Genomic DNA, 16,250 nt, shown 5'->3' with positions numbered 1-16,250 from the left:
ATGTGGCTGAAAAAGCCCTCTGGCTCATCCTGAGCCTCTTACTCGTGTTTTTCATGTCATGGCTGGCCTACAACCCAGAAGAGGCAATGATGTCACTGCCATTTACTTCTGGTGGTACTTCTGTTAGGTGGACCATGCAGAACGGTACATCGGGGAATGAAAGTTGAGAAACACTGGCCTAAATGGAACCTCCAGTGTTCAGAGGCATTATAACTTCTGAGCACCAGGGGCTGTGGAGGAATGGCCATCACCAACTTGCCCTACACGTGAGCTTTCCAAAAGGTATTTAGCTGGCTGCTGTTAGAAGGAGAATGCTGGATGGAATACTAGCCTGATTCAACAAGGCAACTCTTCAAACTAATTAAGGATGTGAGCCTACCAGGCACATGACCATGAAGAGAGAAATTCAGATTTCAGATAAGTATTTATGCTGTTTTACTAGCCTGCCTGTTTTTGATATATGCCTTGGCCACTGATCAAATTGTTATAAAGAGCTCCTCAGGTGGCTTTGGTGAAGGGTCAACAGGTGCATTTGCCCCTTTGTTCCATTTCTGCTCCCCTGTGGTCATATTTGAAATATGAAAACCCTGAAATCTTGACTCAAAGCTTAACTGGGAGAAAGTAACTAGAATAAAATATAAACTCCCCAAGGAGTTTGTGGGTGGTATGAATAATGAACTGCTGTGTCTCCTAGAAATACATTAGCTGAACAAACTGTGGCTAAAGAGAAACTAGCCTTTTGAAGTCAGATGCCAAAGGGGTCTCACTCATGGGAGTGGGGTCAGTCAGATACTGGAGAGGAATGGATATTTGAAAAGCAGGCAAAACATTATGAAAGCTGAAATTTAAGCCCCTGCACTAGCACTGAGGGGAGTAATTTGGGCAGGGGGAAAAAAATCAAGGCAACAGGGTGCAAGAATGAGGAAGTGTCCTTGGTTACCATGTGAGGATGCTGGAATGGAGACACGCTGTCTGGCCTGCTGTAAACCCTATCAGTGTAGGAAGATGAGCAAAGCTGGCCTATAGCTACATTCAGGGCCACTGACACATCCAAATAGTTGTATGTGGGAGAGTGCTCCCACCCACTGAGCTTTGGGAAGCTGATGAGAACCACATGAGCCCTGCAGCAATGGCACATTTTTGCACTATGCAAGTATCCTGCAGGAATCAGTGACAGGTCAAAGGTCGTGCGAGACAAGTGCGCTGCCAGCAAGGAAAATGTGTTTACTTTAGCCTCCCATGCTGGCCTTGCTTTTTCTGCAGAACATTCAAGAGCAGCTACTATTGGAATTGAGCACTTTCCGAAGTTGTCCAAAACTTACCGGTAGCCCGACACAAAACTAGGTATGCAGGGGGGAGAAGAAATGGTTACTTTCCAGATGTTCTTTTATCTGTCATACCAGTAGTTCTCACTCCTTTAGCACCAGGACCCACTTTTTAGAATGAGAATCTGCCAGGACCCACCTGAAGTGACATCATCAGGACAATTTTTAACAATCCTAGGCTGCAATCCTACCCCTACTTATCCAGGAGTAAGTCCCATTTACTATAAAAGCATCTTCCTAGTAGCCTGTTAAAAGTACAGATCTGTGACATTTCCCCAGATGCACTTACATGCCACGGTAGCCCCAAGTCCAATATATTAAAAATAAAATATTGAAATGAATGGGAACCCACCTGAAATTGGCTCATGACCCACCTAGTGGGTCCTGATCCACAATTTGAGAAACACTGTATCATACTATTCTCCTTGGATAGACAATGATAACTGCTAAATTGTCAGAGGTATAATGGGTGGTTGGTTGTTTCTGAAAATCTAAATGAACATAGCTATTTAACTGTGTATGTAACTTACATATTATTATGAGATAATTGTTGGCAAACACCCACAGTGGACTGAGGACAAACTCACAACTAATCAATACTGGTTCAGGGACAGGCTGGATGCTAGATGCTAGGGTCCAAGTGGCAGCTGTTTCTGAAACACTGGATCAACCTAAAGCAGGGGTCGGCAACGTTAAACACTCAAAGAGCCATTTGGACCCATTTTCCAGAGGAAAAAAAACCTCAGGAGCCACAAAACCCTTTTGACATCTAAAATGAAGATAATACTGCATATATAGGTTTTTTTTCCACCTTTATGCTCTTATAGGTCCCATTTTTATAATGTAGCCCCCTCTTGTAGCTTTTAGTTAGTTTTGTCATACATTCTTGCCCTGTGTTTTCAGACGCCTGGTCCTCTGTGGTGTTTTGCCTGATTCCAAGGCCATTCTCTGCCTGGAGAATTAGGCCCACTTTAAGCAAATTAGCTCCCCTTCTTTCCCCCAACAAATGACCTTGGTTCTGCCCTGCAGTCCTGCTGGACCCCACCTCCAGGGTAACTCACCTGTTCAACCTGCAGAGGTCCTCTCTCCTGCCAGCAGCCTCCCACCACTACAGCAGACCCTGGGTCCTCAGCATGTCTTGGGCACAGCAGCCACACACCAAACTCCAGTGTCTCCAGCAGTCCATTAGTCACAGTCAGAGCATCCAGGGCAGAGTCCAAAGTCAATAAGCCAAGTCACAGTCCAAGATCAGATTCCAAAGTAAGTCAGTCAAATCAGTCAAAGTATCCAAGTCAATAAGCCAAGTCAGTCAGTCTCCTCTCCCCTCCAACCTGCACTCCTTCTACAACCCACACCCCCTTCCTCAGGTGCTCCTTATATCCCTGAGGGCCCTATTGCCTTCAAGTGGCTGCAGCTGTGCAGCATACTCTGCTGGATGCACAGGCATTACCCTTAAAGGGGCCACTGCTGACACCACATCTACCTCCTCACCAGATCTTCCAGGATTCCAATACATATGGCGGTTATGATATCTGCTTATCTTACATGGATACTAAAGAACTCCCCCCACCTTCCAGAGGCACCCTGCTGGAAGGAAAAAAAGGACACAGATTCCAGAGGGGGGGAAGAGAAGAAGGGGGGGGAGGCAGCCACAGGCCAGCTTCTGCCCTGCCTGCCTGCCCTCCCTCACTCAGGCTGCAACCCTCTCCACACTATCCTGGGAGTAAGCCCCATTGGCTACAATGGGACTTCTGAGCAGACAAGTTGGTTGGAGCTCTCAGGTTGCAGTCCTCTCCACACTTTCCTGAGAGGAAGCCTCACTGACTACTTGTGAGTAGACCTGCATAGGAGGACGCTGAGGCTGCAGCCCTCCACACCTTCCTGGGAGGAAGCCCCACTGACTACAGCGGGGCTTACTTGTGAGTAGACCTGCACAGGAGGAGGCTGAGGATACAGCCCTCCACACCTTCCTGGGAGTAGCCCAGGGACTACATCGGGGCTTACTCTGGAACAGACCTACGCAGGCTCCCACTCACCTGTCCTTGCGCTTGGCCTTGAGCAGGCTTCAAGGCTGCCATCCCAGGCACTCTTTCCAGGCACCCTTTCCTACAGCTTCATCCGCTGTAATGGGGCTTACAACTGAGTAGACATGCATAGGAGCAGGCTCCACAGCTGCAATCCCAGGCACCCTTTCCTGGGAGCAAGCTTCATCCACTGTAATGGGGCTTACTACTAAGTAGACACACAGGATGTCTCCTCTGCTGTGGAGGAAAAGCCTCTCCTTGCACTGAGTGGGGACCTGCTTAGGGAAAGGCGGGCTGCAAGGGCTCGCAATGGCTGAGGAGGAGGGCAGCTCAGGATTGGCTGGTGGTCAGCCAGTGAAGGGCCCTGAGCCATTCCAACAGAAAAAGCCAGGAGCCTGCTGGATGCTGATTGGCTGAGCCTGCTGGAGAGTTGGGGAAGGGAAAAACAGGGACCTTAAGCCTGCAGAGCTGGCAAAATTGAAAAGGGAAACCAATGCGGGGCAGGTGGGGGTGAAGGGAGAGGAGGGCAGTGAGCTCAGAGGGAAGCAGCCTGCACTCCCAACAGAGGTGCCTCCTGTCATACTCTACCACTTTCACCTGGAGGAGCCGCAGCAGACAGCTGAAAGAGCCACATGCGGCTCTAGAGCCGCAGGTTGCCGACCCCTGACCTAAAGTAATCAACAACAGTAATAGAGGCCCAGCAGCAGTGTATACTGCAAAGGAAGAAGGGTTCGACTAAGTCCAGGAGGGTGCCCACATAGCTAACGAGCCAAGTTAGAGAGGCTGTAATGGGCAAGGAAGCTTCCTTCTGTAAATGGAAGTCTTGCCCTAATGAGGAGAATAAAAAGGAACAACAACAACAGTATTTATATACCGCTTTTCAACAAAAAGTTCACAAAGCGGTTAACAGAGAAAATCAAATATCTAATGGCTCCCTGCCCGAAAAGGGCTCACAATCTAAAAAGATGCAACACCAGCAGACAGCCACTAGAAAAGACACTGCTGGGGTGAGGTGGGCCAGTGGGCCAGGAACATAAACTGTGGCAAAAGAAATATAAGAAGGTGATACGGGAGGCCAAGAGAGACTATGAGGAACACATGGCCAGCAACGTTAAGGGGAATAATAAGAGCTTCTTCAAATATGGTATGTTAGAAGCAGGAAACCCGCCAGAGAAGTGGTTGGCCCTCTGGATGGTGAGGGAGGGAAAGGGGAGGTAAAAGGAAACTTAGAGATGGCAGAGAAATTAAGTGAGTTCTTTGCATCTGTCTTCACAACAGAAGACCTCGGGCAGATACCGCTGCCCAAACAACCCCTCCTGACCAAGGAATTAAGTCAGATAGAGGTTAAAAGAGAAGATGTTTCAGACCTCATTGACAAATTAAAGATCAATAAGTCACCAGGCCCTGATGGCATCCACCCAAGAGTTATTAAGGAATTGAAGAATGAAGTTGCTGATCTCTTGACTAAAATATGCAACTTGTCCCTCAAAACAATCACGGTGCCAGAGGATTGGACGATAGCAAATGTCACACCGATTTTTAAAAGAGGAAGGAGGGGGGACCTGGGAAACTATAGGCTGGTCAGCCTAACATCTATTCCAGGTAAGGTGGTGGAATGCCTTATCAAAGATAGAATCTCAAAACACATAGACAAACAAGCCTTACTGAGGGAGAATCAGCATGGCTTCTGTAAGGGTAAGTCTTGCCTCACAAACCTTTTAGAATTCTTTGAAAAGGTCATCAGGCATGTGGATGCAGAACAGCCTGTGGGCATTATATATCTGGACTTTCAGAAGGCGTTCAACACAGTCCCTTACCAAAGGCTACTGAGAAAACTCCACAGTCAGGGAATTAGAGGACAGGTCCTCCCATGGATTGAGAACTGGTTGAAGACCAGGAAACAGAGGGTGGGTGTCAATGGACAGTTTTCACAATGGAGAGAGGTGAAAAGCGGTGTGCTCCAAGGATCTGTCCTGGGACTGGTGCTCTTCAACCTCTTCATAAATGACCTGGAGACAGGGGTGAGCTGTGAGGTGGCCAAGTTTGCAGATGACACCAAACTTTTCCGAGTGGTGAAGACCAGAAGTGATTGTGAGGAGCTCCAGAAGGATCTCTCCAAACTGGCAGAATGGGCAGCAAAATGACAGATGCGCTTCAATGTCAGTAAGTGTAAAGTCATGCACATTGGGGCAAAAAATCAAAACTTCACATATAGGCTAATGGGTTCTGAGCTGTCTGTGACAGATCAGGAGAGAGATCTTGGGGGGGGGGGTGGACAGGTCAATGAAAGTGTTGACCCAATATGCTGCAGCAGTGAAGAATGCTTGGGATCATTAGAATGGGTATTGAGAACAAAATGGCTAATATTATAATGCTGTTGTACAAATCAATGGTAAGGCTACACCTGGAGTATTGCATCCAGTTCTGGTCACCACATCTCAAAAAGGACATAGTGGAAATGGAAAAGGTGCAAAAGAGTGACTAAGATGATTACTGGGCTGGAGCACCTTTCTTATGAGGAAAGGTTACGGCATTTGGGCCTCTTCAACCTAGAAAAGAGGTGCCTGAGGGGGGACATGATTGAGACATACAAAATCATGCAGGGGATGGACAGAGTGGATAGGGAGATGCTCTTTACCCTCTCACACAACACCAGAACCAGGGGACATCCACTAAAATTGAGTGTTGGGAGAGTTAGGACAGACAAAAGAAAATATTTCTTTACACAGCATGTGGTTGGTCTGTGGAACTCCTTGCCACAGCATGTAGTTATGGCATCAGGCCTGGATGGAATTGGGGATTGGACAAGTTTCTGGAGGAAAAATCCATTACAGGTTACAAGGCATGATGTCTATGTGCAACCTCCTGATTTTAGAAATGGGCTATGTATCAGAATGCCAGATGCAAGGGAGGGCACCAGGATGCAGGTCTCTTGTTGTCTTGTGTGCTCCCTGAGGCATTTAGTGGGCCACTATGAGATACAGGAAGCTGGACTAGATGGGCCTATGGCCTGATCCAGTCGGGCTGTTCTTATGCCTACTCTTAAGTTGCCAAAAAGTGCTTTGCAGCACTTTTACGATGGCTAGCGCCAGCACAGCAAGTGCTGCACCAGTGCTAGTAAAGACTAGGATTGTGCTTCATGCTGATTTGGGACTGAAGCTGTTTAAGCCTGCATGGTGGCATTGTGGCCACCCTGTAGATGAGATGACAATTTAAAAACAAAATAGCATGGGAGATTCTGCTTCAGACCACAGCAGAGGAAGAAATTTAACCTTTCTCCTGGCAATGTTTTCATAATAAAAAAAAGGCTGGAAGCTGTTATTTGCCTCACTATCAAATATGCATGAGCACACAGCAGAAGCTGCCGCCTTACACTCACATTTAAAGAGACAGGAAATCTCCATCACCTTCTCTACCTTGGCCTGAGAGAGGGCAACCATCACAACCAGTTAATACCTTGTAGGTGCCCAGGAGAACTAGGAAGCTCTGGTTTTCATCAGAGTTGCTAGAAGGAATAGAACAAACTGGTGTCTACACAGGAAATGAGATGCCTTTGACAACAAGTGAGCAAAAATTTGGGGACCTACCTGGGGACCCATGAACCTTTGTGCTTCGCTTCGTTTATTCTGTATTTTATCATTATTATATTCTATGTGGGTTAATCATCTTTGACATTCATAAGATTGCACTTCCAATTGGTTTGGAGCAGGGTTTTTTAAAATGCCTATTATGTTATGGTTGTTCCTATGAACCTTCATTTTAATTATTATGGTAGCACCTAGGTTGCTTGTCTTATTATGATTTAGGGTGCGTATTTTGCTTAGATTGCTTATGTTTAAAAGCATGTATACTGCTAATTTACACTTGTCTAGTGCCCCTACAGGTGTCAGGTTTTCAAAAATAATCTATAATAAATTGCATTTTGTCTGCACTAGTTTAGACTTTTCCTTTTTTCCTTGAGATCCTTACCCAAAGCCACCCCTTCGCCTCTGGCCAGATCATGTATGATAAAGATAAAGTGAACTTATGAAGGTTTGTTTGAAACCTACATTTTCAACCCTTTGTGAATTATGCACCCACATGGAATTGCCAGCCTGTGTCTGATCTCCAGCCACCAGCCAAAGGTAAAGCTTAGCACCATGCTGTAACAAGCTTTACTAGCTTATGCATGCAGCTCAGCTGCTGTTAAAGGCAAAGGAACAGGCCAGGGCAGTATCATCTGCTCAGCTGGCAAGCCTCGTGCCTAGTCATGTCATATGCCTTGCTGTGTTTGAATTCAACCGGCCTCCCAAGAGTCTGGTCATCATGCTCTGTACGCAATGCGATGTGTTCTTTGGCCATTGTACTCGCCATTCCTTTGATGTGATTAATAATCAGCTCTTTCCTTCCTTCCAGTCAGCCAACATCCCCACTCAAATGAAAAGAGCAACAAGTTCAGCCTTTGCATCCCACAGTAATGCAGAACTGGGCAGGATGGTTGGTAAAAAGAGGGAGATTTCTAGACCCTTTTTTTTCCCCCATTCTTTGTTCCTTGCCTCCCTCCAAGATATTTCTTATCCAGAGAAAGCAGCTGGAGACAGCCACTGACCTTGCACAGTGGTGAAGGCCAGATTTACATGAACTGCCAGCCTGTTTTCTCTCAGCTGTTACACTGAAGTCATCTTCTCAGGGATGGAGAAAGATGTTTCTAATTTCTATAGAGCAGCTTTGCATTTAGTTTCAGACCTTTATCTCAGCATTGTAAGGTCAAGTTTTATTTATTTCTGAGTGGCTCCAGAACAACTTCACTGGGCTGAAGGGATGGCCACCTTTTACATGGACACAATTTTGCCTTCATTCTTACCAGTATTTTCCGGCTCCGATTTTCCACCACCATTCTAATAGCACAACACCTACCAAGTAGCAGGACTGTTAAACATGGATATGAGTCCTTGGCCAGTGCCTGACCTAGCCAACCTCTGACACCACAATAGCAATGATTCTGATGTGATAATCAAGTTTAGCAATTTTCAGCTAGAGTGCCACAGCACATTGGTGTGCCATGAATGGTCCACAGGCATTCTGTAAGGGTTTTGAGGGAAGGTCATTTACTAGTAAGGCCATCGGGGGATGACAGGCTCCTACTAGCACTACAACATGCTTTGTCAATTGTAAAAAATGAATGGTATGCCTTGACAGTGTTCTGTGAGATGAAAGGTTAAAAATCACTGATCACTATTGAGTACAAGCAGGTTAGGAAGTTTAATAGCACCATCTAGTGGGTCAGAATCATCCTATAAGAAAACTCTTAGAACTACTGTATTTCTCATTCCCACGTGACATCAGAAGGTACTAAATGAACCAAAACTGTGATGGGGGGCTGGAGGGAAAGAGGGGATTCCTAAGAGAATTTCATGTAACTCAAGAAAGCTAATTCAGTTGTGCTCAAAGGTCAGTTTCATGGAGATTTCCACCGCTTTCTACATCATAAGCAAATGTTTTGCAAAACTAGCTCTGCCACCACCCCCTTAGCTGATGGAGACCAAAAGTGAGAACTTTGATTTCATCTCTCTTTAGGTAATGGATAGCTCAATGCCTCTGATAGGGGAGCACGTGGAGGAGGACAGGCAGCTTATTGCGGATCTAGTGATTGTCAGAATGACTCAGGCCCTCATGACGGCGGGATCCTCCCCATCACCTCTGAGGCCTTGGGTAAGAACAAGAGGTGTACTCAAGAGAAGCCATCGTGTTCTCACAACCCTAACAAGATCTTAGGTGACTAAGTAACATATGAATGCAACAGTTCAATGGCACCAGAAAGTAAAACACTGTTTTGTGTAAAAAAAAAAAAAAAGAGAGAGAGACTGGCTTTCATATCGAATGTCTATATGCATATCAGAAATGGAAGGTGGGGTCGGGAAGGTAACTTTTCCACAATGCAGCCAATAAAGCTGCAATTTGAAGTGGAAGACAAGCACATTTATATCCCACTTTTGCTCTGAGAAGGAAGCCTCAAATGGCTACCAGCTTTGTGTAATATAAATTTTACACATACCCACTATCAAAACAATCCAGACCAAATTATAACATGATACAAGCTCCAACATGTCAACTCAATGCCCAACAAGTGTAACAATTCAATTGTGGCACACTCTAATAAATTCATAGGGGCCTCTTCAACCATTCACCTTGTGCCATTTTCTCCCTGAAAATCAACCCCCCCCCCCCGGTTATTTTTATCCCAAATAAAGAGACAAGGATACTCTGCCCAGAGGAGCCAAGAATAGCTATGTGTAAGTTGGGGGGGGTCAGATGCATGCCCCCCCCGAGACCATTTTCCACTTCAAAGTTACAGCCTCTGTAGCCGTATTGTATAATTAGAAAAGGGCTTTGTCAATTTTAAAACACATTGACAGACTACAGGGATTTTTAGTTTTATTACAAAAAACTGATGATAAACAAGTTATATCGTTTTTAAAGAGTAAATGATACAAGACTAACATCAGTTCCTTTCTGCAGTAATAGGTAAACATGCACCTACTAAAATTCTTCTTCAACACTTATTTAACAGAACAGTAGCTCTGGCTACTCCAACTTTCTGTGTGCATTCCAGCCCAGATATATGCTGCACAAGTTTTCTAAGGCAACTAGCATCTCTATGAAGGTTTACTTTAAAAAATTAAACTGTAATTTGGAACCAGCAGTGGCCTTAGGTCAGAGAGATCCAGAGTAAAATTCTACAGGCTTTACAATTGAGAGATGCGATTTTGGGCCAGTCACTGCTTCTAAGCCCAACATATTTGGTTGCAAAATAAAATTGGATAGGAATAACATTGTATGCCATTCTGAGCTCCCTAGAAGGGGAGCAGAAGAAATATGTAATGAATATAAAACGGCATTGTTAGGCTCCTCTGGAACTTAACAACCTCATTATGGCTGCCCATTGCACAGATTATATAACATCCATATAATTGTTATATTTCTGATACCCTGTTGAATGTCTTTTCCCTCTAGCCTCAGCCAATGAAATCACAGATGCAGCCTGGACCGCAGCTTGGACCACTTTCCCAACCTCGGCCACCTCCTCAAGGTACAAACTATATTGGAAAATTTAGACCAGGTGTTCTAGCACTACAACTATGGCATCCAGTAATGCATAAATGCCAGTACTTGATTGGGGGTGGGTGGGCATGAGAAGAAGGTTAAGAAATAAAGGGATGTACTGTATGCCTTACCCTACTGTAACTAATCCTAAATACAGGTATAACCTAATTATCCACAGATTTTTCACCAGCAGATTTTTTTCATTTTGGGTTTTATCTCAATGCAATGTGAAATTGAAGGAGAAGAGTCCCTTTTAAAAACAGCCTCAAATACCATTGTAATGGGGAATTGCTGGCAGCAGTCAAACAATCAATCTCACTCCAGGCACTTAGACTTCACTCCTAGGCAAGCGACCCCTCCCTACCCCCTGGAGCACATGAAAATGCAGAGCAGAAGTGATTATTACCTCTGCTTTGCATTCTTTCCAGAGCTCCCCAATGAAGTGAAAGGAGAGGTGGCTTGCCTTGGAGTGAAGCCTTCCTAAGTACCTGGACAGAGACTGATGGATTGTCTGCCTGCTGCCAGTCTTACGCATTACAAAGATAAGCAGGGCTGTTTTTAAATTGCTGAGCAAGGGGCATTGTTTTTTAAATGGATTTCCTTCAACTCAATTTTTAGCACCTGGGGGGGTTCTGGGAATGGAACCCTCACAGATACAGAGACTCAACCTGCACATATAACTGAAATACTTGCATATCATTCTACTGTTTAGTCTTTAGCCCACTTCCTTCCTCTTCATTGTCTCAGGTGCACTGAAGTTTAAGTTGTAAGTATTCAGGGCAGGGATCCAGCCTCTCATTCTTTATAGCTCCATGTAAACTGCTGGCTCTGTATTAAATAGTGTTTATTTCTGTTGTGAGCTGCTCTGGGTCCTTTGGGAATGGAGGTACATAAGCTTTTAAAAATATTGTGCCAATAATACAAAAATAGCATAAAACCATTCACATTAGACACAACAGCAACCCAGCAAAACTGAGAGTGTAGAGGTAATAGGCCAATATAAAAGCAATCTGATGCCAAACACTTTTTCAAATGGCAAGACCTTAGTTATGTACTTGAAGCCATGCAGTATAGGTACCCACCTGGCCTTTCAGGGGGTCAGCGCTAGTACTGGGAAGGACTTTCTTGCAGATGCCCTCCCAAGCCTCCGATAGGTCAGGTAACTGAAATAGGTCTTGGGTGTCCATCCGAGTGTACCTGGGAAAGTGCACATATTGGACATGGTGGTCTTTCAGGCAGTGACATCACTAGAATGTGTGTCACTTGGCAGGGGAAGCCAGCATATCATCTCATGATGGACCTCCACCCATGCAGTGGGCAGGGCAACACCCCAGATGGTGGGCGTGGTGATGCATCATTGCTCCAACCCTGCTGGTTTTTTGGCTATAACATTTGACAGAATAGAGATATTTCAGCATGGTTTGTTTCATTGCATTCCACATAAAATTACACATCAAATGATATGTAACATGATGGTATTCAAAAATACCAAGATTTTAACAATTTTGCCTAGTAGTGGTGTCACAACCCCCCCATGTGTGGATGTCACCTGGTGCAGCCTGCACCCCCTGCACCCCCCTAGCAACACCACTGCTTTCAAGTACCCTGACCTAAACCATTTAAAGCTTTAAAGGAAGAACCAACACCTAGAACTGAGCTCAGAAGCATAAAGGCAGACAGGACAGGTAGGTATAATGTGCTCCTAGCAATTTATCCTAGTTAACAACTGGGCAACTGCATGTTGCTTCACGTGAAGCAGACATAACACATAGATCATGTTACAGTCATCTAATAAGGCAAGAAGATTCAAAGTTATCTCAAGATAACCCATTCAGGAAACTATTATTAGATTCAAAATCTCAGGCTAGTGTAGTATGCCAACTTGGATTCTTCCAAAGGATATCAAAAATACTTGAATAGCCTATTGGTTTATATAAAAAATATGAAGTGATCAACTTAATTGAATTATATGATCTTGTGTGGTGCTCCTAATGGAGGAGAGTATCATGCCAATTGGTTCATATCTGCAATATTATTTCTATATTTGAATTAAAGAAAAAATTAGCTACAAAGCAAGGAATCTTTGTGTTCAGTTATACAGTTGGGTGGAAAGCTACCATACTGAAGCAGAACAAACACTTACTGTTCAAGAGTCTTGACCAGTTTTGTTTTGTGTTTTATTTTGAAAATGAACCTCTGCTTCAGGGGGTCCCCGCCAGCCTCAGGGATCACAGCCTCCACGGACAGGAGCACCACCCCAGCAAAGACTCTCCCCACAGGGTCAACAGCCTCTGAGCCCCCAGTCCACCTCACCACAGCAGCAGAGGTCACCTGGCTCTCCCCAGCAAGCCAGATCATCTGCTGGAAGTTCACCAAGCCATCAATCCAGACAAAGCCCCTTCCCCCCACAGCAGCCTAGACCACCGGCCCAAGGACGGGCTCCCAGCCAGCAAAGCTTCAGTGAACCATCCAAGCAAGGCCATCCTCATCCTCATCTAAAGTAAGTGCCTGTTTACAGCCAGATCGTTTCATTCAGATTGTTTTCCCCACAGATCAACACACTGTAGCTATTTTTCAGTGTCCATCAACCACTATCAATGTCCATTAGAGCAGACAGCACAAAGTGGCAGAATCTACCAAGCCCAGCCACATACTAGAGAAGGCAATCCCAGCCCATTCCTTGGATGCCAGACAACCTAACCTGGGAATATTTCCTTACCACATCTGAATTGTGACACTTCAACTCCCTAATATGGAGGAAAGTAACACACCCTCTCAACAGGAGTTATTGGGGCTGAAAATCATCAACTCCAGAATCCTGTTTCCAATTGTGTCCAACCCTGAAAGGTTTGGTGAGAATTGCTTTACAAAAACCTGCTGCTGAAAACTCAGCACTCTGTAAACCAAGTTTCAAAAAGCCTTCCCTCCTTCTCAAACTGTCTACAGACATTATCCAAGGCTAATAATACAATAAATAAAATTCCACACCTTGTGTAAACCATGCCATAGGGCCAGCTCCAGCCTCTGTCATTTGTCCTCATTCACTGCCCCCACAAGTTAAAGAGGACAGTGGCAGCAGTGGCTATTCTTGGTAACTAATCATCCAGCCAACCACCAGGAAGGAGAAAGCAGGTTAATGAGTGGCAGTGTGGCAGCTGCTGTGTCAGTCCAGCCATGCAAGCAAGCAATGGTGGTGGTAGGGAGCTAAGGGGGCAGCAGCCACTTACCACACTTGTGTGATAGCAAGGAACTACTATTAGGTACAGTACCAAAGAGGGACCCACTGAAGTGGCCCAAACATGAAAGGGAGAGTCTCTGATCCTCAGTGCCACTGAGAAAGAAGGCAGGCAGTGGTGATGTCAGCAGCTGCTCCTCTTCCTCCACTTTGGTGGTAGTTCTCTCAGGTTCTTGGAGCCTTAGCAGCTGCCTGAGAACCCCCAGTCCCATGCTGTCATGGCAGAAGCATCCAGCAGCTAGCCCATTTGCTTTACCTTTAAGGGCAACATCTACTTCTTTTGAACCTAGATGACTTTTTCCTCTTTCTCCTTCAGCAAATCACAGTCCCTGACAAATACCTTCAGCCTCTCAGAATCATCTCCACGGGGAAACCCAAATGAAGATGAGGCAAAAGCCGAAACTATTCGTAATCTGAGGAAATCGTTTGCCAGCCTGTTTTCTGATTAATCTCTTATTCTACAGTTAGCACTATCTTTCCCCCAAACTCTCCACTCTTTTTATATTTACCTTTCCAAACTTATCCTTGAGTCTACCCAGTTGTACCTGTAGGTTTCTTGCAAAAGCTTATTCACATGTACTGGGGGGGGGGGGAATCTTAGTAAGCAGTGGGATCTTTCTCACCTGCAACCTCCCACCCACTTGGCATCTATGGATTTGCCATAACAGCTAAATCACGTACATATAAGAACTGGAACGGACATAGACAAACTTTACCTCCAACTCCAAGTTTGAGGGGCGTGCCATGCTCATTCATCAGTCCCACACACTTGCAATATATGCAAAGTACTACCAATACTCAAAGTTCTACACAAGCCACAAGTACTATTATAACACAGATGCACCATTTAGATTTTCAGGCAGATGCAAGGTGGCAGTGGATGGGGAACAATCCTATTGTTACACCACTCATTCACCCTACTCACTTGACTGTACACGTGAATAAGCCCCAAGTCTGCAAGAAATTCAAGATTTTGCTCTTTATGCAGCACCTTAGTACATCACTATGTTTTTACTTTACTGTTTGATCACAACACTGATAAGAGAAATCCCACTATGTAAGAGGCTTTCCCACATAACCCTTGTTAAATCGGCACCATAGCTCCATGCCAGATTTTCAAGAAAGCTTTCATGATCTTCCTTGAAGAGCTCAACACTTTTGATGTAGAAAGGCAAAGTACTCAGTATGTATATAAGCCATACAGCCATTTCTCGTGTCCCAAAAACACAACAAAAAAGGCAGTTCCAACTTTTTACAATAGCTGAAAATTGCAGTGTGGAAGGTAATGCATTTGGGAGCACAACATGCCATAATTAACAACAACCTTTAGACCGGAGTTGCATTTTATGGTGAAACTCAACATGGCATAGGAAATGTATTTGACTTTTACTTTAATAGAAACTGATTAGAGTTAGAGACAGCATTAGGGTTACAATACTGCAGAAAGGGATTTAAGCCCTCTTCCCAGTTAAAATTCCCACCTCAGTTGCTATGTGACCCACACAGCAGTAATGAGAACATAAAGGAACCCACTTCAATCGTTTTCCAGATTGGAATTACATTTTAGCTTCAGTATCTGCTAGCACCAAATCAAAGGAGAGCAACTAGTTATTGCTACAGTCAAAACAACTATACCTGCATCAGAGTTTTTTCCATGCCTTACTGGGAGAAGTTCCTTTTCCCCAGCATGACTTGCAGCCAGAATTCTTATAACAAACAGGACCTCTACAGGCCTCATACAAACCATTATCAGCTGCAGCCAGGTCTCCGGTAGCACTGAGAGGTGTGGGAGACAAGTCATTCTGGCACCATGTGTTGGTAAAAGAATATACAAGTCTTTGAATTCCACTTGTAAGCATGCAAAGTGCATATGGAAAGATGTTGCTCAAGCAAGTTTACTGCAGCAGTCACATGTATTTCAAATGAGAAACAACCAACTGAAAATCTTTGACACAAGGTCATGACACCCCATTTGTTTCCTTGAGAAACTGGAGTGACAAAAATAGCAAGAGAAGTATCACCATAGAGCAAAGTGAACCATCCCCTCAAAAAGCTGATTGGGGACAAGTAACACACCCAGCCACTAGGAGAGTACCGCAACTTTGTCTTTCAGTTGTGGCAGAGAAAAATGTCTGAAAGCAGAAGATATGACATAGGTTTGCTTCCCTTTGGAGTCCAGCTGGAGTGTCTGTGGCACCAGTATTAGTTCGGCCTTGGGGCATGCCTGCTTGGCAGTCTAGTGAGATCAGAATACATGCCAGACAGAAGCAGGGTGGAGATGGAAAGAGGAAAAGTCCATTGCCAGAATTCTAGTTCCATTCTAGCTTTTAAACCAAATAATAATAAGCCTAACTTCCTTTTTAGAATACTATCTATGCAGCACTAAAGTAAACAGGACATCTGTCTGGCACCATGCTTCAGAGAGAAGCAAAAGACATCCCCATAACTACAACAGCTGGTTTGTAGGATAAGGTACATCACTGACAGTACTCTTGAGAATAGCTGGGCTCCAAGTTGCACACAAGTCACACCCTGTGTCTCATCCAAGCACAATATACGGGAGCAGGTTACAGTTACCAAGCA

At 44.8% G+C, this 16,250-nt stretch overlaps 1 protein-coding gene across 3 annotated transcripts in view; it reads left to right on the top strand.

The window, feature by feature from the left end:
- Positions 1 to 14,198, top strand: part of SYN3 (synapsin III) — a 195,992-nt gene extending 181,794 nt beyond the window's left edge. For 2 of the 3 annotated variants that reach the window (XM_066633384.1, XM_066633386.1), the window contains 4 exons: positions 8,906 to 9,040; positions 10,343 to 10,418; positions 12,638 to 12,932; positions 13,984 to 14,198. In XM_066633384.1, the coding sequence (XP_066489481.1) occupies positions 8,906 to 9,040; positions 10,343 to 10,418; positions 12,638 to 12,932; positions 13,984 to 14,116 (639 nt within the window). In that variant the 3' untranslated portion in view covers positions 14,117 to 14,198. Of the gene's footprint in view, positions 1 to 8,905; positions 9,056 to 10,342; positions 10,419 to 12,637; positions 12,933 to 13,983 lie in introns of all 3 variants that reach the window. The other variant, XM_066633385.1, reaches the window with a different exon arrangement.
- Positions 14,199 to 16,250: the final 2,052 nt, after the last annotated feature.

The sequence above is a fragment of the Tiliqua scincoides genome, chromosome 7 (assembly GCF_035046505.1).
Source record: "Tiliqua scincoides isolate rTilSci1 chromosome 7, rTilSci1.hap2, whole genome shotgun sequence".
Lineage (NCBI taxonomy): Eukaryota > Metazoa > Chordata > Lepidosauria > Squamata > Scincidae > Tiliqua > Tiliqua scincoides.
This window is presented reverse-complemented; position numbering and strand designations above follow the sequence as displayed.